Source organism: Ooceraea biroi, chromosome 11 (assembly GCF_003672135.1).
Source record: "Ooceraea biroi isolate clonal line C1 chromosome 11, Obir_v5.4, whole genome shotgun sequence".
NCBI lineage: Eukaryota > Metazoa > Arthropoda > Insecta > Hymenoptera > Formicidae > Ooceraea > Ooceraea biroi.
Window position 1 is genome coordinate 9,722,586 of NC_039516.1, and position 27,223 is coordinate 9,749,808.

General features: G+C 43.9%; 1 protein-coding gene across 1 annotated transcript; it reads left to right on the top strand.

Moving 5' to 3' along the window:
- Positions 1–15,928: 15,928 nt before the first annotated feature.
- LOC105278781 lies at positions 15,929–22,296 on the top strand. Its single transcript, XM_026973762.1, has 5 exons — positions 15,929–16,190; positions 20,392–20,572; positions 20,806–20,960; positions 21,044–21,160; positions 21,588–22,296. The coding sequence occupies exons 1-5, from the start codon at positions 16,171–16,173 to the stop codon at positions 21,763–21,765; spliced, it is 651 nt and encodes a 216-aa protein (XP_026829563.1). The 5' UTR covers positions 15,929–16,170; the 3' UTR covers positions 21,766–22,296.
- The last annotated feature ends 4,927 nt before the right edge of the window (positions 22,297–27,223 follow it).

Consider the following 27,223-nt stretch of genomic DNA (forward strand, 5'->3'; position numbering starts at 1 on the left):
TTGTCAAATCTCGTTTTTTTATTTGGTTGCTTTAATTGGGAGATCAGACAACAAATGAATCAGCGTGCAGCCTCAATTTCGTTTGGCTATTCAAAGACACAGTACTCCTGCTCCGAAAATTTCATAGAACTTGGCAGCATCCAGCAAAATCCTCGGTTCAATCCCGAGGACTTTGCTGGAGCAGATTTCATGAGAAATGTTAGAACAACTATCTTCATCACATTTTTATAATAATATCTCTTAATGAGATGTAAATATTAAATATCTCAAATATTAACATCAAGTATGCTGCAATGTTCCATTCATGGCCGAATTATACGACGAAAGGTGAAAAAGGAGAAAAAACGAAATCGCACAAGAGCTAATCGCATCGCCAAGCAAAATTGAGATTATTGCAACAATTTTCTCTATGTTATACTTAGCATTCGGATTAATCCGAAAAAGAGTAACGGACGATCGAATCGGATCATATGCGCGGCCTCCGGTGGCTCCCGATAGCACGATGAATACAAAATAGGCAAACGGATTAACGAGCACCGCTCAATTCTTGCTGATGCGATAATGACCGATGACCGCGTGGTGGGCGTTCGTGCACGGCAACGTCCCACGATCGCATCGATCATTCCTAAATCTAATCGCGACCGTCGAATGCCGTCACGTCGATGCGATTCCGCGAGTGGAATGATCGCATCGCCGGGCGCTGACGCGACAATCTCTCCTCCGGCGGTACCGTCCGAGATCAGCGGCTTCGATTACTCGCGTACCTGCATGTTATCATCGCGACAACGCGCCGCGAAATCGACGATACCAACACGCACTTGGCGCGAGCGTGCAACGCAGCCGTGAGATAAGAATAGACGCGATTTACAAGCACGCGATTCACAAGGCTGCGAAAGACTCTCGACGAGCTCTTCATCTGCTCGCGACCTGGCGCTCGTTTCGTTGCCTTACTCGCCCGCGCTCGCGCCTGATGCGGGCACATTGCGAGGAAAGCGGGATTTTGGCACGGAGGGTAACGATGTTCGCGCGGCGCGTAGCGTCGCGTTGCACCCCTCGGGATTTATCTGGGGGAATCAGCGGGCGACGTCGTCGCGACGTGTAGCAGGGAATAAAAGATGAAGCAAGCACTCCGCGTAAGTTTCAGGCGACGCAACGAAAGAACAGGCATCGTAAGTTTCGCGAATGCAATTTCCGCCGACAAGAGCGCGCGCAGGCGGATGGAACGGTCTCCACACGCGTCTCCAAGTCCATTTACCGGATGTAACGTGCGACGATCCCCAGGAGAGAAAGCTCCTCGTATCCTCGTATCCTTTCGCGACAGATTAACACCTTATCGCGAGCGTAGAAGGCAAATCCTTATCGTTGTCGCACCTCGGACACGAGCGCTGTCACTGTCACTGTCACTGTCACACAATAACGAATGGCGTGTGATTTTTCCCGGCATTTTCTTCCCCGCGAAGAATGCAGGCGGGATTTTCGAACAGGCCGGAAACGCGCGCGGGTAAGAACGTTTAAGTGCAACCACGAGGCGCCGGTCCCGGAAGGAATGATAACGCGCGACACGGTTAACGAGAAAGGAAAAACTAGATGAACTTCCGGAAGAAGGGAGGCGAAGGCTCGAAGGAAAGAGGGAGACGGGAAGGGAAAAGACAGACTGAGAGAAGGAAGAAAAAGAGGAAGAGAGAGTGAGACGGAACGAGGCGGCGGCAACGATGTCTCTGTACTGACTGACGACGAGTTGTTCGTATATAATGTACATAGAGTACGTGCAAGAGAGAACTCTGGAGAGGGGCTAAGAACGTGCGAGAGGGAGGGAGAGAGATAGAGAAAGGTAGAGAAAGAGAGAGAGAGAGAGAGAGATAGAGCCAAACGGCGGTAGGGAATAATGAACGGAGAGAGAACGGACGAGAGAACTGGCCGCAAACGCGAGAGCAGAGAGACGGAGCCTCCGCACCGGTGAGTCTCTTGCACGCGAGCGAAGACCCGATTGTGAGCGAGTTGCGTGTTAACGCTGATAACGAGTTACAGGTACGTATGTATTATTTACCTATGACACATATCGGCGTATCAGCTGGGAACCGCAGTGATTCTCAGTCATCGCGCGTCCGGGTCGCCGCCGGTTCTTGATCGCGACCGGCAACTTGATGCACCGGCGACCTTCGAACCGACTAATTTATCTCTCAATTTTTATTGTGCAATCGCTTGCTTCTTGATGCGATCACCTTGCACGACAATCGCAGCGTGGTTCTCACTTTCGCAGTGCGCACGAAGTCGTGGATCATGTGTTGCTCCAATATGTATCGCCTGCTTGGCGTGGAAATGAAATCTCGCGTGCGTTCAATTAGCTGGCAATTAAGCTCGTTTGGGTTTGCAGCGTAAAGAGATAATCGGTTTCCTCGTTAAAAGAATTATGCGTTAGAGCTTCGTGCCTTTGGAAACCGAATGAGCCTGTTCGGCAGACTGATGTACCCGAAATCGCATGGAAATCGCAGGAGAGAGAGAGAAAGAGGAGAAGAACGTTGGAGGTTCAGTGAAAAATTCCTATTAAGCTGAAAGAGCGAATGGAATTTTAATTAAAGCACCTTGCGTGTGAACTGAGAATTACCGAGGGCAGATATCGTCCGCTCGTATATATCGCGATCCTATAGAGCATCGTGATTTATCTCTGATTCATGGGCGCCTATTATCCGCGGTCATTCTCGCCTCCCGCGAATTGTATCCGCGAAGACGAGCGAAGGGGCAGAGAGAAAGAGAGATCAATCTCCTGAGAATGCGTTCGCTATTGCGCAGCCAGCGAAAACCACCTCCGATTCCTGGCAATTTTTTGGATATTTCGCTCTTGCTTCCAAGTGCACGCCGCGAAAACTGGGAAATACGGAGATAACGGAAATAACGATCGCGCCGGATACTCTTTCCTGGTTTACGTGAGGAAACTGCTCAGGCAGGGCTCTTATCGTACGGCAAACAAAAACGTCCGCGATATCACGAGTAATCCGCAAACCGTACAGCGTGGCGTGTTCGATCCGTAACTCGAGAGCTGAAACGCGGCTCCGGGTGTTTCTTACGGGACCGGACGACCTTATAATCTGCCGAGACCTTCTCCTGTGATCGAGAGGTGGATTTCTTTTTTGTTCCGGCTTCAATCAAGCGCGTGTCGAGAACGCTCGCGAGAGTTGCCCCGCTGTTCGGCCTTCGTATCCCGATTTTCGTTCCTCCGACGTCGAACGAAGCCGCAACGATTGTTACCGCACTTTCAAGAAGCCCATTGCGGGATACATTCTTTCGTTCTACCTTCTTCTCCTTTTTATTCTCCTTTTTCAAACGAGCGAAACGTGCACATAATTTATCGATGGAGACGGGGCAAGTGCAGCGCATTCGAATTGCAAGGTGAACAACTGCTTGCGCAAGAAACGAGTATGCAGCCGGATTTCGATACCGTAACGTCAAAGTGTGTTACTCCGACTGCGCGAAAAAAATTCAATAGTGGAATACCGGAGGTATTCGCGGGGATTTCAATTATGCATACGTCCGCACAAGTTTACACGTCGATGCTAACAGACATTCACCCTGGCCGATGCAAAAACATCATCTACTTTTCATATCATTAAAATTCATGGTACGACGTATCACTCACAGACGGATCTAAGAAAATAGCATTACGAAAAAGAAATGTAATAGAAACTCAAACTTCTCCTTCTCTTTGATTAACACGAAATTTTAGAATACATAAGGCAACTGAAGACAGTCTCAGAGATCCAGCACGCTCATCCTGGGACACCCGGTATATCTGGTCGTGCTGGTGACACAGTTCTTCAGGAAACCCAAGTACTCCTGCTGTCGATAAATGGCGAGGATACCAGAGAGAATGTATACGGGAAAAGACGTGCGAGAGTAGCCGGTAAGGTAGACGTTGAACGAGCTATGAACGTGAGATAGACTCTTTCCGCCGTAATTGCATTGAAATCTCCATCGTATATCATGCCACAAGAGATCCTATTATACGTGGTCGAGCAGCAAAATAATAGAAACAACAGTAATAAAAAAGAAAAGAGATGGTGATACAAGACAGCACGGGGGTTTCAAAGCAGATATTAAAGATCGCAAGATTAATCGGCCGGTATATTGCGCAATAAATTAAAACAACTTTGTATAATGGACTGTAAACGCGTCGTAATGAGTCGTCGCGGTAACGCATAAAGCACAGAAATGTCGAGCAGAACGACAATGAGTAAAGCGTCACGACAAAAGAGCGCAATTGTTATGTGTTCATCGCGCGCGTTTATGAAACGACGATACGTGCCTAATCAATACACTATGGGATCACGTTATCAGCGGTCGTTTCGTAATCTAATGACTAATTGAATGACCGAATAAAGTCATCCAGCAACGAATGACAGTTTGCTCCTTGTCGCCGAATGATCTCGCGATACGCCATGAAATTGTTTAACAATTCAATCAACGTTACGGAGTGTCGATCATTCCACGATACGTTAGCGATCATTTAATGAAATATTTCCATGTGAACGTGAATGGACATTGGCCTCTTTGCGCGATCTATATGCATATCGTAATTGTTGCGAACATGGAACACGACTGCATTAAACGTATTTATCAATAATTGCATCCGGCCGTACGTTCTCCGTGTATTCGTAATGCTAATCATCGAGTGATTGAATCAACGCCTTTTGTCCGCGATGCACGCACTCTCGATCTTTTCGGACGGAGGAGATCCGGCAATCATTTCAAACGGGATACGTCTAGACGGCCGAACCCGCAGGGTTCTCATTAATATTTATGAATTTAAAACGCGTAATTATGTCGGAGAAAAGAAGCAGCAAGTTGCATAACGCGCGCGTACGACAAAGTGTGTGCACGCGATTTCTTATCCGCGTCCTTCCTTTTTCCCGTTCGCAATGCCAAATGCATGTCCATGTACTTGTGCAAATCTTTAACGCTGCGGTTCCGCAGATTCCATTCGTGAGATTTCATCGATATAATGGCACTCAAATACAGAAAGCATAATATAATGTAATATGATACAATATAATGTAATATAAAATATAAAATATATAATATAATATTATATATTTTATTATATTTATATAACGAATAAAATGTAGTATAAAAATAAAAAAAGTTACGTTATATATAAATTGGTTTTCTTATTTTTCAGCCCTTCCGCTATTTTAATTTCAGAGAACAAGTAATTATTACGCAACAAAAACGTGATCAGGTGATACCTGTTTAATTTGTTTGCTTAATAAAGCTTGATGTAAGATGATATTATGTCAATTAAGAGTGTTATGATCCGCCTGGAGTTGCGCTAAATCCTATTTTTACTTTTTTTTTCTCGTGGTTTCATAATTGTTTCTCCTTCGTGTCAGCTGACATCACGTATGACCGCAAATAGAGGCGCAATTGCAATTAAAAGTGATGAATCGCGAGAAAATAGTCTGCCGGCGATTCAGCGTCAACTACGCTCTTCAGTCTCGTGTACTCATCGTTCTGGCATATACGCAAATTTATGATAAAGTTGATTGCAAATTTGACAAAGGCTGATTGTCGAACGGGATATATAATTACTACTGTTTCAATTAAATTCGGTAATTCCGATGAACGCGCGATAATAAAGCGATACATCGATATATTATTGCGCAAATGTGCATATTACAAACTTTGCGGCGGATATGGCAATACGCAACAAAACGCAAATCAATGGCAAATGGTTTAGCATCCGCTGATTTTCCCGACGAGTGACAAGCATAAGCACGAACGTTGTGTTACATCTAACTGTTAAATTTATATTATCGTCAAATTTATAGCTGCTTTAGAAACAACACAATATCGTTTATCCGTCATGTAGAATATTAAAACGGTGATTAATATATAGAATGTGGAACATATAAATGAAGCGAATATCGAGCATGTGTCTCAAAATATTTCGTAAGCTTTTTCCTCGTAAAAAGGGCTTTAATAAACACACTGACTTGTATTCATATCTCATTACGGTTATATTCAACACTAAATGTAAAACTGTAAATGTAACCATCTGATACCGGTTTTTATTCCCCGCGCACAAACATCGCGTGTATAAGCTGATTTTAAGCCGACGTATCAAAGGGCCGTCACATCGCGTTACTTGCATGTAGATCATGAATACCGATCATTAAATTCTCGCAAGCGCAATTTTACATGTTATTGGTGTGCGTACGGAGATTATTACGAGGAGATGCTTGATATCGTGACGTAACATGAAGAACTTCAGGAGAGGTGCGCAAGAAAAGACACGCGTTCTCTCCCAAATCTTTGTGCCAAATCACTCTCTAGGAGGTACTCGAACAGCAATGACGCAATCACCATTTCAGCCGTGGACGAAATCACCGAATGTGAATGCGGAAGGGTGAAGGACACCTGGCAAAAATTAACGCGCTCGCGAGTTGGAGCGAGCAAGCGAGCGGATCCAACGGTAATCTCGTGCAGCAGCTACAAAGCGCCAATTGTGTGAAGGCCCCGTTACACTTGAACTGCCCGTTGCAGGTATGTGCACATTAGCGGCCCAATCCCGACCGAGGAATGCGTCGGGATCCGTGGGGATCCTCCTCTCACGTTGGCAGGTTCGGATGCTCTTTGTCCGCGAGAGAGATCTGACCTGGTCCAGTAGCCTGCCATCTGCCACCATCTGCGTCCGCGCAGAGATTTCCTCGAAAGAAATTCCGAGAAGGCTGAGAAAAACGGCAGCCGGCTCTGAAGAATGCGCCTCTCTACGCGACGCGGAACTTCGAAATAGTTGCAATGTCATGGTGCCCTGTGCGCACGTCAAAAAAATCACATCTATCGAAAAAAAAATAGCAATTAAAGCAATGCACGTAAGTAAAATTTTCTGTCGTACGATGCGGACAAAAATAGATGCAGAAAAATACAGCGAAAGCTAGAAACTGCCGGACTGGCTGGAGACAATTTACAGTTCGCTTCTACGTGCACGCAACATTAGCAATATTAGCTTTGCATTGTTTATCGAACGTAATTTGCGCACGCGATAAAAATGTCAGAAGGAATCAAGTCACGAATTTCCGTCTGATCTATGAGTCTACGTAGATCGTTCAGAGTCGAGGATGGACGTTTAACGACCGGGCCTTAAACTCGGATCGGTCCCTGTCTATCTCTCTCTCTCTCTCTCTCTTACTCTCTCCTCCCCCGAGCAGTCATCTTGCTTGTCGCTTCTCTCGCTCCTATGAATGAATCCGTAAACGCGTCGCTCCGTCTCACATCCGCCTATTTCGGTGCAGACAAATGTGCGCCCCTCGCTTTTCGCTGGGGGAGAAAATTATTTCTGGCAGCTCTGGGCGCAGAGCACACGGATCTCTCCTGCGAGCACCGCACAGCATCTCGAGCGCCTCGATTTACTGCGCTGGCATCGATTAACGATCGTTCACAAGCATCCTCCGCGCGACGCCGAAGATTACGACGGCCCTCCATTATTATAGTTCCCGTGTCCTCCCATACTTTGAATCGTTTCGCCGTACGAACCTAGAAGTTCCCGTAAACGCACAAAGGTCTTAGGATCTGTGCCAGCGTGCATGCTGGAGATCCATAGAACTTAGTTCATTACACAAGCCGATAGCTAGCTGATCCTCTCTCGAGCAGTTGATTAAAACAAGAGAGAAACATGAATAACTTTACGTCACGTAGATAATTATGTATTTTTATATGTATAAAATTTAAAATACAAAAAAGGAAATATGATATTAATATAATTACATGTATCCTCGCGTTATATGTTGCGACGATACAAAATAAGTTCTGATTATACATGCAATTAAGGGGGGAGCCTGCTTTAGAACGTTGAAAATAAGGTATAATTTTACGAATTTTTTTTGGAGAAACTATACAGCGGATCATTATAAAACTTTGATGCATTTATTAGTACATGTTTAAAGATAAAAAAAATTATTTTTTTATTTGAATATATCGCCTGTAGAGGTCGTCCTGGAGGCATCTTAGTGCAGCCGGCATTGTAAATTGGTGAGCATTCTCCTGCCTCCAAATTTCATCCAAACTGAAAAATTGAAATATTTTCTCGTTACTTATGAATTCCCATCGTCGATGAACCTTTAATATTCATAAAAACATTAAGTTAAACAATTATTTTTGCATGAAAAAGTTCAAAAACTTTGTCTAAAAATCGTACTTTTGTGTTCTAAGCTCCACCATTTTGGCACTTTTCAACTTTTTTCTTCTCTCTTTGGTTCATCGACGATGGGAACTCATAAATAACGAGAACATATTTCAATTTTTCAGTTTAGACGAAATTTGGAGGCAGGAGAATGCTCACCAATTTGCAATGCCGGCGACGCGGCTGCATTAAGATTTCTCCAGGACGACCTCTACAAGCGATACATTCAAATCAAAAAATAATTTTTTTTATCTTTAAACATGTACTAATAAATGCATCAAAGTTTTATAATGATCCGCTGAATAGTTTCTCCAAAAACAATTCGTAAAATATACCTTATTTTCAGCGTTCTAAAGCAGGCTCCCCCCTTAAAATAATCAATAAAAATGATAATAAAAACTGCAGATTTAGACCTTCATGGGTTTTCAGCATCACTCGCGCGAGTTTGCCGGTTAGTCAGCATGCTCTCTCATGAATGCAACGCGCGTTCGCGCGGCCAAGAAAAACGGCGCGCGGAGCGCGCGTACGCGTATCTGTATATCGCGCGGTGAAACTGGACGCTGACAGCTGGAAACTGGTTTCCAGCGTCCAGAACCCGCGTACGCGAATGCGTTAGCCATGGCGAATCGAAGAAACGGAAAGGGAGACCAATCCTGCGATCACCAACACGTAATTGAAAATCTCAAAATCACCACGTTTTCTAATTCAATCGCGTGAAGAGGCAGTATTCACGAGCGGACGTTCGAATTCCACGAGGACGATGTGTCGAAATTCCGTTCTCGACCTGGGGTCGGCTTCGGGATTGACCGAATGACCTGCGAACGAGGGAAACTGCGAGCGACCCGGGCTTAAGCCCGCATAAAACGCAGCGCGGCGTGCAGCTTGAGGCGCGAATTAAGATTCTCGCCGCAAACGCGCGTGCAACCTCGGTCACGGCTCCGGACTGCTCATGCGAGAAGCAGACGAGAAGACAAAGGAGACATGCCGGACGAGACGAAGGCGGAATACGTCGACTACGAGGAAGCAGATAAAGTCGGAGCGAGTGAAGACGGTGACGCGAGAGCAGCGGATTTTTCTCGGCCGTGCGACTCGTGGCGCGTTCGCGACCGAGAAGAAGCATCATTAGATTCCCGGAGCAAGGATGAACGAACTCCCTCATCGCTGGAGATCATTTCTGATCTGTCTGCATCTAAGAGGTGCATCAGAAAACGGGGGGATAACGCTTGCGAGGAATCGTTATTGCGATTTAACGCGCACATGCAACCGCACTTTTTATCTTCCGTGAGACGAAACGGACTGGCCCGGCTTTCTTGCTTTCACAGTTTTTTTATTCGTGGACCAATTCGTGCTCGATCCTCAGTTTACAAGCGAAATTTCGCGATGGCACACGATGGACTCGCGTCGAGAAACGCGGCAGCATTTTGCTTTAAATACGTAATGTGTGAATAATGAGGGTCTTCACAAAAGATGATGATGTATATCTCTTTCATGAATATTTCTTTACAGATGATTATATCAAAAATTAAAATAAAGTCGACTCATTTGTAAGGAGATTCGTCATGATTCTTAGCTCTCTTAGATCTTAACAAGATCACTCCGCATTAAAAAAAACAAATAAAAAAACTGGTACAGTAAGCAGAAAGTAGGATAAGCAAGAATATTGAATGTGATGAGATGAGCAGTGCATTTATGTAAAACACACACGAACGTGCAGATCAGCTTCTAATACCTCACCAAAGTCCAGCACACAACCAATCTTACTTATGAATGAAGTTTTATCATAAACCTGCACCGGAACAATGGAGCGCACTCTCAGCGCAGTCAAAGCTGAACCACGCTGATCCAGCAGACGAGACTTGTTCTGAATGAAAAAAATCTTCTAACACTAGCGCGAACTTCAGCACGTGTCACACAATTTTACATTTCACGAGAGGAACGTCGCGTCCAGAACGAAACTTGTTAGAGTCGCGGCCGGGTTCCCCATAACGAAACTTAATCTCTGCACTCACCATGATTTTTCGCTGAGATTGGCGTCGGAGGTGAACGATACCGTTGCGCGCGGTCAGATCGGTCCTGCAGCTGCGAAGATGCTGCAAGAGATGAAGAAAATGAGCCTGGCGATCCAGCGCGGGAGCGCCTCCGATTTCCTCGCGAAGCGGACCGAAGCGGATTGGAGCGGATCGGCGCGGAGCGTCTCCAGCGGAACAACTGATCGCGCCTCGACCGGACCGGTGGTGCACCGGGTCCGGAGCCGTGGGACCGCGACGAGACGACGGACGTTGGGCCCGACGGCGACGCAACAAGTGACAGCCAGCACGCCTCTCGTAGACGCTCGTAGTTCGCGGCGAGCTGCGCACGCTCGCGAGGGCGCCAGTGCGCGAGCGGATCAGGCGGGCTTTTTTTGACTTTTTCTTGTTGGCAGACAAGTTGGCAGACAGTTTCAAGTGTATTGAGAGTATTGATTCTTATCGAATAATATCGGAGCTGACATGATTGGAAGTTGAATAATAAGTGATCAGAATGCATCGTGTAACATAAACGTGTTTTAAGAAAAATAAAGGATTGGAAAAGAGAAAGTTGGTCAAAAAGCGTTGCACGGTATCTTTGAAGAAATAAATGTTGAAAAAAGAGTAGAGAAAGATTTTGTGACTGATAAGCATGATCAATCGAGAACATTAAATTTTAAAAAGCGTTTAGAAGAATTCTAGCATTTTTTGAGAAGAATAAGAGAATTCTTTGATTCAAATTTAATTAAAGTATCAATGAACCTATTTCCGGTCAAATGTTAAAATGTTTGTTTAATTGATTGCGGAACTACGTTTGTATCAAAGATTTTTAAGTCAACTTTAACTCAAACTTGACTCGATTTGTTTAATTTTAACAGCTTGCGAATAGTTCGAAAAAGATTATTATTGAATAAAGCGTCATATATAAAATCAAGCGTGTGCACGGCATACTGTTGGTAACATCATGATATATGCACGCGTGAACCAAACATTTCTATATTCTCCTCGGGCGACGAATAAAACCAAAATAAACTGTAAAGTGCAATTGTTTTTGTTTTACAATTTCATAAAAAAATATTACAAAATAGAAAAATAGATCAATATCTTTTCAAATACTCTTTTGTTTTTAATTGCCACTACAGTTGTATTCCGCAGACGAAATGCTTAATCTTTGCGTATTATGTATGCCGTTGGTTGGTAACTGTGATGTGAACGAAATTCTTGATACTTAAAATTATGATTTGACTTTACATCCAATTAAAAGTTATGCAAAATATGTTTTCTAAAATTATCAAACTAAAATATTTGAAAGATTGAAGATTTCTACATCCAATTTAATAAAAACTTGTACTATTTTCTATTCTTTTTCTCAAATTTTATTATTTTCATTAAAATTCGTATTGAGATAGATGAGAGAAAAGAAAATCATGTTCTCTACCAGAATTTTATAAAATCAATAATGGTATAAATAAAAAGTTATTCGATGCCTATTCACTTAAAGAGTTACACGGTAGATGACAGCACAAATATCATGAAGAAACCAACACACATTCCAATTGACTTGGAGAAGAACTCTAGTTTATCTCACTTCGTTGAGAAGAAAATGCAAAATTGCATAAAATTTCAAACTAACAGATTGTTTCATTATAATTACAAACAAACTGACATGAAATATTTTGTATAATTCATTTTCTACATTTAAAAACGTACATTCGAAACTTTGAAAAGTACTGTAATAATTTTGCATTTTGCAATTTTGCTGGTCTGATGAATATTATACTCCCTTTCAATACCAGTCTCTTATTATCCATCGCAATCGATTTGCCGATAGTCACTAATATGTAATACGGTAGCGAAAACATCTGCGAACTACTTTGCGAAATTGATTTCTTCATAGCCGTTTCTAGCGTTGGAGAATCAGCAAGCTAAACAAATAAATGCGCGTCAAACCGTCTCACTTGTCGAAGAAATTGAACCTGACCTTATTACGGAAATGAAGTGTCGACGAGTGGGCGGCTTGATCGGACGAATAGATCGAGATTGAGACGAACGAGCCGCTCCCTCAACTTGGCCGCGGGCTATGTGCCGATCGCCGGCGATCGGTATATCTGTCACTCCGTCACGTCAACAGATGCCTGAAACTTTCTTTTCGTACCGCGGATCGATCGCGATGTGGCGCTTAGCCGAATATTTATTTCCCCCCTTTCCCTTCCCCTCGCGAGCACAAAAGCAGCCGATTACGACAGGTTACAAATCGACGTGAAATCCGCTTGCGTCTCGTTCCAACTAGCGCTTTCTTCTTCCTGTTCTTTTATCCATCCTTTTCGGAATTAACGCAGTGCCGTGCTTTCTCCTATCTACCCTCTTTCCTATTTTTGTTTCTTACGTAATGTTCCATGACGTTTTATTCGGTACTTTGCCTGTGCCATTTAAAAAATATAGAGAGCATTTTAACAATATACATATACAATGATTCGTTATTTTAAATATAATTAGTTTTTAAATTTTATTTTATAAAATATTTTGTAAAATAGCAATTTTGCAGAAGGATGCTATTTTTACGAATATCACATTAGCGGATTCATTTAATTTAATGAGACTCGTATTTCTCGCGGGAGCATTCACCAATAAATAATGAAACCCCATAAAAGCCTGTCGTGATCTGACATGACCCTTCGACGAAATCGACTGTCACGTGATTTGAAACCTATCACATCCGCAAACTACAACATATGAAATCCTGTGTAACTTTGATCCGCCGTCAGTTGCATTTTTTCATCACGTATTTCTCGTCTTGCCATCTCCGATTCCATTTCCTGCAAATACATTCGCTACACGACATCCGCTTTCGACAGAATATCAAGATCGATGCGGAATTCGCGAATTTCTTTAACGAATGTTTCAGCGTTTAAGCAAAAGAACTAGAGTTACGTAATTTTGTTTAAATATTTTGATTGCAAAGTATTTTTATGATTTGATACTGCACTTTATTTACAAGGCGATACACGCTTCCATTTGTCTTTTCCTTGGCTTACTCACGAGGTGACGTGAATCTCAAGGATAACGATCCTGATTCTAAGCGGACGAGATTTTTTCATGGTAAAATTATCGAGAAAGCTTCCTATAGATCACTGACTGCAATTTATGGCGTCTGCCGCGCAACACGACATTTGCGGATACGAGATCTTATGACGTTACAGAAATACGTTTACATACCGATAGGTCCATTAATTATCTGTCAAACATATACATTACAGAGAGTAATAGTTTTTTCCGTTAGGATTACGCGAGTTCCTGGAATAATTAAAATTTCTTTTATTTATACCGATCTACAGGTAATTCTCCTTTCTTTAACATCTACCATGTCAATTAAGTGACCCATATCCACAAGAATCTCAACAAAAAATTTACATTTAAAAATTGCACACGTAACGTAACACGTAAAAAAGCCGGGAGAAGTTCTGACGGAAGATGTCATAAGTGCGGAATTGACGTTGAAATATATTTATCACCGACAATCGTGGAAAGCCGCTAGTCTCCTGCTACCGCGTGGTGCAAAAGGATTTAATGGAACTCTGACGACTAATTCCATGAGTTCTGCATGCAGAACAGTCGGATTCTACATCGGAATAATCAACGGAGTTCGCTGATTTACGCGATGGCTGCAGAAAAGTTCGCTCTCCAACCGACGGAAGGTCTTCGCGTAAAGATGAATAAACCATTAGAAACTATTTAAAAGAAAATTATTAAGAAGGTAAGAGCACTTTAATCAGATTCATCGCTCTCGTCGGAATGTCTTATTTTAATTCTTATATCTCAAAAGTGTTTGCCCTCCCCTAACCTCCCCTTTTGTTCGTCAGAGTCCTCGAGCTGCCCGGAACCGCGCGTGTTTAATTCGACATCGCTCGTCATCCCGACTGCGGCGATTGCAGTCGCTCGAAGGAACAAAACGAAGCAGGCAGGATCATTTCGGTTTCCACGGCCATCGAAACATTCCGATTTTTTTCTCGCGACATGGTGAAACAAAACGAAACGGGCAAACGATAGGGCACGGCTGTATCCTACAGCCAGCAGCGACATTCTTCCTACGGCACAAGGTACTGTGGGAGTCCGTGGATTTACTTTCACTGCACATGGGCCGATCTGAAACCCGTTGTCCCCCTGGACGGCCTTCTTGCGTCCCGAGGGACTATCAGCGTGATCTGATCTGGTCGCGAGTCGAAGCGGGGGTGGAACGACCCGGCTGCCGCGCGAATATCGAGGAGCACGGTGCGATCGCGCATCCCTTTGGATCGCGATCGACTCGTCCTGGTCACCAGTTGGACAATACCTTCGCCGCAACGATGGCAAGACCGCTGGAATTTGAATTTACATCGCGCTGGGGCGAAGACGAGCCACGGATTCCACAGCGCGGCATAAATTTCGCGAAGCGCGTGTGTATGGTGCGGGCAATCGAGATATCCAGAATGGAAAAGTAAGAGAGAGAGACCGCCTGGAGAGGAAGAGAAAGAAAGTATGGTGTGGGGAGACACAGTGGGATAATGCGGTGCCGAACGTCTCCTAAACCAATGAACGAAAGGGAAAAGAAGCGTTACGCGAGACACACTCTACTCCTGTCTCCGTCTCTTCGCAATTCGAAAGAAAGAAAGCGAGAGACGTAGAGAGAAAGAGAAGAACCGATCGAGATTTGACGATTCCTTTCGGATTTCACGAAAGAAATTTTACATGGTACACATCTCGATCTAGAGAATCACGTGGCCACTTGATTATTTAACGACGTTATGCAAAGACGTTAAGTCAATGTAACATTTTTCTCGTCTTGGACCGTATCTGTACGCTCATAAAAGATATTTAGTATCATCAGTGATCATGTAACAGACATGTTAAAATCTTGTTATGATGATATGTCATATTTTGATTAAACAAGAAAATTGAGGATCGTTCATAAACGACGTTATGCACTTCTGAAGGAACTGCCATTAATCATCCAGAATTACAGAATATTTATTCTGGATTCATCGGTTATATACGTGTTTGCGAAATAAAATTATATCTTCAGAAATATCGTCGCGTCAATTTACCGGGCAGGACGCATCGCCGTCGCCGGCATATATGGAAAATGTTCTGCAATCGGTGTCAGAGATGATGACCAGTTGCCCAAGACCACCAGCTTTTCTCCAAATCGTGACCTTTAATATTTCTCGAAGCAAGACTCACGCAATGCCACTGAAACATTTCTTTAAAGAAAGCAGGAATCCTTGAAGAGAACAATGAACGTTCAAGTACGAGCCATAAATTCAAATTATATCCAAATTTACACAAGTTCCGTCTACAAACTTGTTTACCGGACAATGCTTGTACCGTCACATGATCCGTGCAGAATACAAAACGATGAACAATAAACTACATTAAACGTTAATTACACAGCATCGCCGCTCGGTGTGTGCGACCAAATACGCGGATCACGGATCCTTTAAACGCATTAGCGGATTCCGACGCGATGAGTTTACTGGGCAAGTAACTTGCCACTCGACTTGCCCGCTAGCCGACTTTGTGTAAACCCGTAACAGCAGTGCCCATGTAACTTGCGGCGTTACCAGCGCGGCGTGAGGGGTGAGTGCGCGCGCGTATCATTAAGGATATACGCGGGAGTCACACGTACGCTATCGCGGACAGGGGTCCACGGGTGGTTGCTGGCAGAGTGAGAGTGCCATATATATAGAGAGAAGGGGAAACCCGACTCGGCACTCCAAAGTACACAGCCTCCGCGATTGCAGTGGTGTGCTCTTTCGGTTCCCTCCACCGTCGCCGTCGTCGTCGCCGTCGCCGTCGTCGTCCTCGTCGTCCTCGACGTCGCCTGGCACCCATTCCTCGCGACCCCGCGCAAGTAGCAACAGTCAGTACGGCCACAGACCACTGCTCTCCACACGTCGCACAAGGGCAGTACACGACACATCGGAACCAGCAGGAATCCCCTGGGCCATCGGCACCATGAAACTTACGTTGTTCACGTGAGTACACCGTGAGTCCGCGACTTTCATCGTCCGCCTCCCCCGAGCAATCAACGATCGAGTAGTTGATGAAATTCACGGGATTCGTCTCGCATGGTCCTGCGAGAGCTTGAATCTTTTTATTTGTCTGACACACTCGCAATGATCACCGTGCTAATGCAACACGATCACGCCTGTCTTGCACCGAGTTGGTCTCTCAGCAACTTTCCCATGAAACTGGAAATGGAAAAAATTGTATCCCTAATTGACGTAAATTTCAGTAGATTTCATGAAAACATTATCACAATAATGCTTCGTCGAACTTTTTACGCTAGCTTGCAACGTTATTAAAAAAAATTGAAAAGATTCTATTGCAAAATTATTCGTTAATACATAACTTTTACATTTGTAGCTGTCACGAAGCGAGATCACGCGTAACATATTGTCCGGCCAAGCTTCGAGCGCTCTCCGGTAGCCAGGAATATCGCGGTGTTAACAAGAATATTGATGCAGGAAAGGATCAACGGCTTGAACGACTCCGAACGTTCATCTATGCATTGTTACCCCGGCTGATCCCGATCATAGACCACTCGCCGAGATCAGTCGTTCGGCGACTGTCCCGGAGCAATTCCAAGGCCGGTTGTGTACATTCGCGATCGAAAGGTGTACGTGCGACTTGGCTACACGTCGTTTCAGCCGTAATGTCTGTCATCCTGTTACCTGTAATCAAAATTGCCAACGCCCGCAGGAAATTGCGGCTGCCGAGCGTTCAATGACTTTCGATCGCGGAACGCGGATCGATTTGCGACGTTCGATAGCGAATATATCCCAGATCGTTTAGCGTAATGCCGCCCCTCGCACCGATCGTGGATAATGCATACCGGTCGCCGTGTCGTAAAACACGTGCTCCGACTTTGCGAGCGTTATTCAATCATCGCGTTTTGCAAAGCGTCGCCCCGGCCGATTACCTCACGCCACGCTCGCGTTCGACGACATTTCGATCGGATTCATACTTGGGCTGCGAACTTAGGCGAGCCCCGAGTATATTAATAACGGGAGAGACGCGTTATGCAAACGACCGCGCGGTGACTGCTCGGGTTCTTTCCTGGTTCTGACCAGGAAATCGCGATTAGAAAAGCCGCGGCGAGAGCGCGAACGCATAACGGCGATTATTACTGAAATCGATTAGCGCGCGCATATCCGTTTGTTCGAGATAAATAAGGAATTCTTACAAATATCTGTGCGAGTTCTGCGGGCTCGCTTTCTGCTTGTTACGATATTATCTATTAATGTATGGTAAAAAGTGTCTTCGCTCTTATATCACTAATGACCAAAGAAAGGAAAACGGAAGGAGATATTTAATTACGCCAAAGCAAGTTTTGCTGAGCACGTAATAAGATACTGCATTAGATGGCGTTCTAATTTCTATTGCAGGATTATAATTAAGGAAATATTGAAAAAGATATTGAAAAATATCAGAAAGAACGAGAGGCATAAAAGAAGAGGGAAAAACGAGAAATTGAAGCGGAGAAAAAGTTCAGCTCGAAAGGGGACCGAGAAATGTATAAGATGAGAAATTGAAATATAATATACGAGCTTTATGTAAAAGACTGTTCAACATCGTATAAAATATTAATTTATGTAAAATCACTGATCCATATTTTTTTCAAAACGAATTACAGCTTTTTTCAGCACGAAGAGGACTATCAAACGATGACTGCTTCAATAAATAACAATCACTGTGACACTCTGCGATTTTATGTTCAATTTTGTACGACACAACGGATACGCTTTTCCACCAACGTAAAGAGAGGAAAGATGGAGAGGAAGGTAAAGTTAAATTATAAGGAGGGCTAATGGAGAGGGGAAGATGAAAGGCATAAAAGTAGCGAAGATTCCTTATGCACGACGGGAGCGACGCAGGCCCACGCACAGCTAACGACATCCTACAGGCAGAATAATGCGAACGTAATCGCTTCCTTGCAAAGAGAAGTTTTAGCGAGTTCAGCGATCCAGCGTCACGACGTAATCGACGAGATACTTTGAAGCACGACGAGATGCGTGAAGCGGAAGTGACAATTTGGAAGGTAACTCTGTGTAAAAGCACGAAATCGCACAATCACCGAAATTGCCCGATGAACAACGGCAACTCTCGACTCGGAGAAGATTTCGCAGTCGCATTAGCATTTGTGATTCCGAAAGTACAATGTTTGCCCGAAAGATTAATCAAGCGCCAGTTAACGAAGCGTCTGTAACGAAGAAATGTTTGTTGAGCGACGGTACTGCGGCACGATTAACTAAATGGCGCGTGTAATCTTCCATCTCAGCTTTACACGCGGGGAATATCAATTCGCGGAATGTTCATTAATTTTCGCGTTGTCACTTGATTGTCACTCGCGAATGAATAGGATTTTTTTGCGATGAACCAGTCAGAGGAGCAAGCGTTAAGAAACCTTAAAGGCCAACCTTTCATAAGAGAAAGAGATACTCGAAAGCGAGAAGAAATACGAGACATCGAAGATGCTCGAGCGCAGTCGTGAGACTCACGCTTGCCTTCGGAGCAGAGCTGGATTCGGAGAGAACTGATTCTAATTGAATAAATAACATTGCGTTGTATCGAGAAAACTAACTTTTCTTGCTGGCACACTTCATAATTGATAATTGAATAGTAATATCGAAAGAATAACTGCAAATCGAGTAACTCATAGTATGCTTGGAGCACTCGATTTTTGCTGGCTCAATCATTATTCTTTGTACTACTATTCTTTGAATCCATATTAAAATACGAACAACAGGCAATACAGAGATTATTGCAGACGTACGTCGAATAAATATTGGACGCGACATTCAAAAAGGACGATTTCGCCGAAGAATTCGGACAAAATCGACGGAGAAGACTGTCTGGAGGAAATGAGACGCGTCAAGGAACCCGTTCACGAATTCCGCGCGAGCAACGACCAAGTTTGGGCATGCCGCGATACATGTTAAAACAACGTCTTTTGAAAATTGAGGACACGAAAACAACGAGGAATCGTAAGCGCGGGCGGACCACGCTGGGAATCACTTATTCTGACCAACGTGCGGCGCGTTTCTTTTTCTGTATTTTTCGTACGATGACATGACATCGTCCAGCTATTTTCAAGGCACCAGCGTGTGGTCATCGCCGTTCCCGTTGCAATTTCGCGTTTCGAATTCGCCTTTTCGCAATCGTCCAGCGCGTGGGTCACTCTCGCGATCATCTATCGATCGCGATCGCCGGACCTGGCATCTCTCGCGCTTTGGCTCCCTCGAAATTTCTCCCCCTTCCTTCACAGCCGCGGGCCCGGGGCCTCCGCGAGTTCGGCTGGTTTTCTTGACATTTGTGAGCCGCCTCACGTATGAATGTCCCGTCTCGTAACGGCGAGGCCAAACCCGAGCTCCAGCGCGGCGCGCGAGTTGCACGAGAGTCGAGGCAGAGAAAGTGAGGCCCCATGTACGTGAATGTCACGGGTCAAAATCCACCTGGTGTACGCGGATCTACTACGAGCGAACGAGCACGCCGCGCTGCCGATTCCTACATACGTACGTAATAATCGCTGCAGTGTACGTCACGGAGTAGAATCTCTCGTCCTCGGATTCCTTTTTCGATCCTGGCGAAAGTTGCGCCCAGACCAGACCGTCCTGCGTGTGTCCTGCACGAGATCGGCTCGTGCGCGCGATCGCTCGCCGCGCCCGTCTCTGCTGGTTTCCCGCGAATCGAGACTCTATGCTCGACGAATGGAGAAGTCACATCAATTCAGAGACATATTTGTTTCAAGAGTAATTCACGAAACTACAAAATTATAAATACTAATCAGAAAGAACGAAATAAATAGAGTAAAATTTAAAACAGAATAAAATAGAGCAACAGTCTGACTTGCATGTTCTGTTCCTAAATGTGCAACTGGCAATTTAAGCTGGCAGTAAACGCCGTAAACTCGTTTCGCGACGGCGTTACGCTGCTTATATTTAAATTACGTACTTTTTTAAACGCGAATATATCCGCGAGCGGCAGTGCAGAATGTCGTGAGTTACATTACGATCTTTCGGCTTGGCTCCTTCCTGATCGTCCAGGAAAATCGTGTCCCAAAAACGTGAGTGGTGCGAAAAAACGGTACCATTTTTCCACGTAATCTGTAACTCTTGTAACGTTTATTGGAAATCGGAAACTTGGTCAATAATTCTCGTAACATATTCTTTGCAGAATATTAGCCCTCTGTATAATAGCCGCCTGCAGATCAGCCGAAGAGGAGTATGATTACGAAGAGGAGGCAGTAGCGCCGGTGACGCCGGCGCCGACGAAGCCAGCAGGTGGTCGACTTGGAGGACTTTTATCCACGAGAGGACGTGCCAACGTAGCAAGCGTAGGAAAGAAAAGACCAGCGGTACGTATAAATATCGACGATACAATATCAAATAAATATAAAATAGTGATACGTCTTGTAGCATAATTAACAATTAAAGAGTATTTCAAGACACATTACTATCTTTCTTTTTTCTTTCTGAATGCAGACTACGATTGATTTTATGCGTAATTAATTAGTGCTAATTATGCAAATCTATCTTAATCTATTTTAATAATCGATTGAGTAACGTGTCTCTTTCTCTTTTTCCCCAGGCTCACTCAACGACATCGAAACCGGTAGAACAAGCGTCCGTGGAAGATGAAGTGGAGAATGAGGATGCGCTTGAAGAAAGTCAGGAACATGAAGCTCCTACGACGACGACTGAATCAGCGAAGAAACCTCGAAACGGTGGCGTCAGGCCCTTCAGGTAATCCCTTAGTAAAATGTTACAAATATTTTATAATATTCACACATATTCTTTGTAGAAATACATGTGTAATGTGATTTCAGATCGAACGAGGATCTTTTGGCTGCCTTGAAGAGGAGAAGAGCTCAGACTGGATCCAGCGGTCACACACGGGAAACTGCCACGCATTCTGCGGTGGAACATACAACCCCCAAAGCAAAGTAATATAATGCCAACAATAAGTTTACTTATTCTGCAACAAGTGATTTTTATATGGAACACGTAGCAATTTGAAAGAAGAAATTATGAGAAAATTCTATAAAGATAACTATTTCCAATAATGATACAATAATTAAATAACAAAACCTAGAAACTTCACTTGCAATAGTAGTCAACTTAACTACAAAAAATTGATAAAAATTTTTCAACTTTTTATCAGTTATAGTATACTTTATCAGCCATTAAAAGTAATATCTTGCAATTTTAGTAATTATTAAGAATAGTACTTTTTACATAGATTATTTTATTAATTATGGTGACACAATTAACTTGAAGCTTTAAAATTTATATATAATATCAGATAAAACGTTTTGATCGCACAGTGTGTAAATAAATTAGAACATGCTCTAATTACGTAATATTTTTCAGAGCTACCACGAATAATCGCAACAAGGCTAGTACAGGCGGCGAAGCGAGAACATCCGGACGCGGCAGGTTCGGAGGAAGAGGAAGCAAGACTGTCCAGGAGGAGGTCGAGGAGACCCAGCGGGAAGAGATCCAAGTGAAACCTAAAGCCAGCTCTTATCGCAGGAGTCAACGCGCCTAAACCTTTATTGACCTTTTGGAGCACGCAATCGAATTCGACGACGGCGAATTATCAGCGCTCGAGACCCGTCGTCTCTCGTCATTGTAAAGCTTAAAAGTAAAACGACCTCAACTCCTGCGTGAAACGCCGCGGATTCCGAGCAATGGTTCAACACGTTCCCGCGAACTTTCAGTAACAGAATTAACATTAAACGAACGATCGTAATACATTTTGCGCCGCGAGCCACGCGGAGACATCGCGCCTTTCTCAAAAAACGGCAATTTCGTTCACGTGTCGTCGTACGGTATCAAAAAATATGAGCGATCGAGGGGAAAGTTGGGAGGAGCGAGCGTATAAATCGGTTATTACGATAGCTGTTAATTCGGAGGAATCGTTCTTCCCCTCGCCAGCAAGTTTGCCAACCGTCGCGTGCATGTGAAGAGATGGAAAGGTGATGTGTACATAGCAAAACCACTGCCGCTCGTCAAGTACTTAAATCTCAACTATTGTATAAATGTAAATTAATGTAACAATAAAGTTTCTGGAAAGTAACTTTGCTCTGTTTGCTGTGTACTGCATGCTGTCATGGTGTTCGATTATGTCTTTTTGTGACATAAATAATATTGTTCCATTAAAAAATTAAAATAATTATATCAATTAATGTAGAAGTGAAGTATCAAATTTAGAATACGAAATATAAACTAAAAAATCAGTGTCTATAAAATTACATTTTCTGAATATAGATTAATAAGACAAGAATGCAAAAAAAGTATAAACGTGAATGCGTTACAATTATAATATTAATTGCAAGTATAATTTCTTTAAGTTCGCTTATTTGTAGAAATGTACTTCTGAATGCAATGAAACACATATACATAAATTCTTACATATTCCTTCAAAATTTCACAACTTAGGAATGTAGATTACAACGTGCGAATGTGCGTGCAAGAAAACAGGTAGCGGCTATTTTTAACCGTGACATACAATGTTGAAAAAAACTAAATCAATTTCCTTCCACGTGCATGCTTTTAATTAATAAATGTATCTCAGATCCGGACACAAGACGTTAGGCGATACATTTTAATTTTCGTAATCTCGCAGGCACACACAATGCCTCATTGTTCACCGGGACAAAGACGAGAGACATCGAAGGCGAATGAGCCCCGTCGCGAGCCCCACGATCGGTCAGCCGTAAAATTTCGTACGTGCGTGACGAAGGTTACAAAACGGCATTTAGAAAATTTCATAACAAGCGTGCTCAATTACGAATTTAAATTCACGCGATCGATATCATCGTGCACGGTTCCCCGATCCCCTAGATTAAAGGAGTCCCGCTCGCGCTGTGCTGGAGCGACTTGCTTCGCAAAAATGTAATGATGCATATAATGATGCACACCTCGAGGAATGCGCATGCATGGGACACACGGAGAAACTCCTACGATGAATCTCGGAATGTCGGAGGCGTTCGGCGCGTGCACTCCTGCATTCTTACATTTCTCGCGTTATCCGGGCGCGGCACAGGGCGCCTCGACAGGCATTACCTACCACTCCCGAAACTCCGAAAGTTCGGCGTGATCGACCTACTTTATTGCCTATAAATAATCCAATCACGACCTCACCGCGACGCGCGTTTAATTCCTTTCACCCCTATCGAAATGTCCCGCGCGCGCCCAAAATCACGAAACGCCGGAACGAAGCGCGAAGCAAACTCCGGTGAATCACACTTTTCACTTAGTTAGAAGTAATACTCAAGTGCAATCAATGCAAGACACAAACGATGCGCATTTATTACTTCTGAAAACAGATAAATTATCGTAAATTTGATTATAAAACTGTCGGATAAATATGCGCGCGAGTATCACTTTCAGACGACAGATTTATAATAAAATAAAAGAGGAGAAAAACAATCATCATCAATCAATATTGCGCACCTCGATCTCCTCTCTTTTCTGAGAGGCTCTCGCAACACGTCGGCAGCGACCGGCTCCGAGCGTAAATAATCCGAAAGCTGGAAACCACGGATTTGCTGGCTCAACGCGATACGATCTGCGATTTGCCCAAAACTGATTCTCAGGCGTTCACAAGGTATGACCTATAGATGAGTGCAATTCGTTCGCGAGCGATGAACTTTAAAGTTCATCCTCGACTTGATTTTACTGGGCGAGGTAGAGTTCGTACATGGAAAGGCAGGGGACCAGGGAGAGATCTTGCCGATTTCGGGAGTGCTCGCGTGCTACGCAGCCTTGGATCGCTTGTAATTCGCCAAGAGACAGGACGACCACGGGAGAACCGCCGAAGAATCCGAGGGAGTGTGCGGATAAGACGTTAGAAAACGAGAAGAAACGGGGGAGAGGGAGAAAGGTGGTCCGCACGACCGGGCGCTCGTAAGAGCAGAGGTACGACACGACCCAGGCAGGAAAGTGAGAGGAGGTGGCATGTGGTCGGCCTTGAGGCCTTTACGAGGAACATTTCACTCACAAAGAACATCCAGGCCGCGTCATGATAGTCGGGATGCCACGTTTTCGGCCACGGACGACGAAAGGGAAGGTGAGAAGAGGAAAAAACGAAAGCACGGTAGCCCCGGGAGTGGAAGCGCCGAATGGGCACCATTCTTGGAAGTCGGACTGGAGAAATGTCGTACGTTCCCCGGCCCGATCTTGGACGTCTCGATCTCGGGATGCAAAAATCTCGTGACTGAGAGGATAGCTGGTATTTTTAGCTGAGACCATCCGCGTCGCTGCATGCTGAGCAGCCACGAGGAGAGAAATAGCTGTCGCTTAAAAGTGAATATCGAAAATTGTTAATGATATTGATTTAGGTACACTCAACAGAATTGTATGTGAGAAATGCGTTTTGAAAACGGAACTTTGAATCGTGAGATTTTTAGATTTCCGAGAGATTAAATTCGAGATAATAGTTTCATAACTTTGTAACGGTAATAGTGACAAATCTACATATAACATTATTTATCGACATCATTAGTACAAAATCTTAGGCACGTTTCAATATATTTCAGTATTGTATCCTTAATACTGCAACTATGCTAGAATCATTCTCGCACGCGAAAGCGAGACATTTCCAGGTGAAGACGACGAGACGAGTATTTGCGCGAATATTTTCGCGTGTATGCGAGAGCGGGTGCACGTAAACGAGATTCTAATCGTGAATCGGGAGTGATCTCGCCCGGTTCACTGGTCATCCTTGATCACGGCGGCATTCCACTAGGAATTGCCCGTTTCTCTCGACCGTTAATGCAACCGTTGACGCTGTCCGCTACCCTCGACAGAACCGTTATCATTGGCTCTTTGCTCAGGGAGGAGAGTCAACAAATAGACTTCCTCTCGCCTTTGACACGCCTAGAAAAAAAATCGCAGGCAGTGAAAGGAGAGAAATTTTGACGTCGCTGTTTGCGTTTCTCAGCTTGCATGCGCAAAGTTCTTCACAGTTGCGATTTATTATTATGCACCGTTGTGGCAAAGGTTAAACCTAACTTCATCTTCGTACATTACGCGTCTCTATGTGATTACTTCTTTGTTTGCGAATCCCGCAGCGTGTTCAGAAGAGATTTTTTTAACGGAAATTTCGTGAAATGCCACCTTCGTCAATGACTCGTTGCTTTACAACATTCTTAGCGTCTTCGCGGCACGTACACGCGCTGGAAATTAAAATTCAAGTTAGTATCCCACAAGATCCAAAACTCCGTCTGAAATGGAAACAAGAACCTGCTACACGTTTGCATCGTTAATGTGATAATGACGAAATAATTGTATAAATAATCCCCGCAATCTAAAAGCTCCATTATGTCGTTGCGCACGTTATATGGTCAGTTACATAACTAGACACGATTGCCTGAGATGGTCATAATATACGACTTTTAAGTGTGAACATGGATATATCCGTGGGCAATGCAGCAAGTCCCATGTTGACCTTTCGATAATGTCGTAGAAGAGATTGCAAGAGTAATCATGCTTCTATGTCGGATTTTTTACCACGCGTTTTTTTAGCGCGCCGGCAAGTGTAAATTTAATCTGCGCGATGAGCAAATATAAAGATCTGATAAATTTATAGAAAACTTTAAAGAGTACACGCAACTGATAAAACAAATTGATTGGTCTCGCTGCTTGGAATACTCACGATTTTATCGAAAATTGCAGTAGATACTTTCATTTAAAGCGTTCGGTTGAATAAAATAGGATAAACGTTTCACTGACGGACAACCGGACAACCGGAAAACAGCGATTTAGGAAGGAAATTATGCAATCATTCATTGCACTCTCTTCAGTGTCGAATCACGAAGGTATTCCGCATTTTTCGTCTGTGTCAATCGATAGATCTTCAATCTAACGTATCCGTTTACGAAACGGATTAATCTGGAAACCGGTCACTGTATTATTCAACAATTACTCAATTCGCACGTGACGTAAATATTTTACGTAAACGGGGTAATATATATTTTATTCCCCCGATCGCGATCGAAATTGGAGCACGTGGAACGCGAGTAGGCACGTGGAATTGTCACGCTTATTACGCAAACGTAGAAAAATAGGAATTACAAGACCGCCGTTGCGGCACCGATAGGAGGAAGCGATCTCGCGAGGTGAACGCGACCCCGCAATTATATGCGAACCTGTGCATCTCGGCGAATTGCTGTCGCCGACGAAATGTCATTGCGACACGAGGAAACGATTATGGAAATACGGTGTGCATTATATTACCCCCGGCACTCTTGCACAAACTATAACAGTGCATGCCCTCCAAGAAAGCCGAGCGAACGTGCGCTCGGGATTGCACGCGCACCACAGCACGGGGGCTCGTAATTGCACTTCATTTGCGGGGATAAAGAAGGCGCTATTGCGTCAGGAAGGGATATCCTGATTCATCATTTCTTGCGAGGCTGAGGATTGCTCAAACCGCCGCATCAGGACGATGGTGCGGGTATGTTCATCTCGTCAGCATGAGATAATGAATACACCGGTGAGCTGCGGCACGAGCAACGTGGAAAACGTGCCGCGAAGGAGCATGAGGAGAAGTATAACAGTATGTCGGTTAATTGTCGCGCAGAATTCATCCGAGTGATGAGCTGAAAAGCGAATAGCTGTAAGAACAGGTATAAGAATACTGCAAACCTGAGTGTTATGTAATGTATTTTAAATGTGTAATATGGAAATACCACGAATGTGTTGTTTTAACACATATAAATCGATTAATAATGCAAAACTGCACTTTAAATATGCAGAAATAACAGGGTTTGCAGTGTATTACAAAAGATAATTCTCAGAGGTTTCGTGACAATACTTTTACACCCGCGCGTCTTGCATAAAGAATAGAATTTAATTAAATCTCTTTACATCTCTTGCAGAGAGTGGGAAAAAGAGCTCAAATTCTTGCGCGCGTGTGTACTTTACTTTTAAAATACTTCATAGTCATTTCATTTCATGACCGAGCACTTTCTAATCTCCAATAATTGCAGCGCCCATTC

Excerpts from the sequence above, each read along its gene's own strand:
- LOC105278781 (XM_026973762.1), top strand. The coding sequence starts at position 16,171 with ATGAAACTTACGTTGTTCAC. Across the intron at positions 20,573-20,805 it reads TAGGAAAGAAAAGACCAGCG|GCTCACTCAACGACATCGAA; the intron begins GTACGTATAAAT and ends CTTTTTCCCCAG. Across the intron at positions 20,961-21,043 it reads GGTGGCGTCAGGCCCTTCAG|ATCGAACGAGGATCTTTTGG; the intron begins GTAATCCCTTAG and ends ATGTGATTTCAG.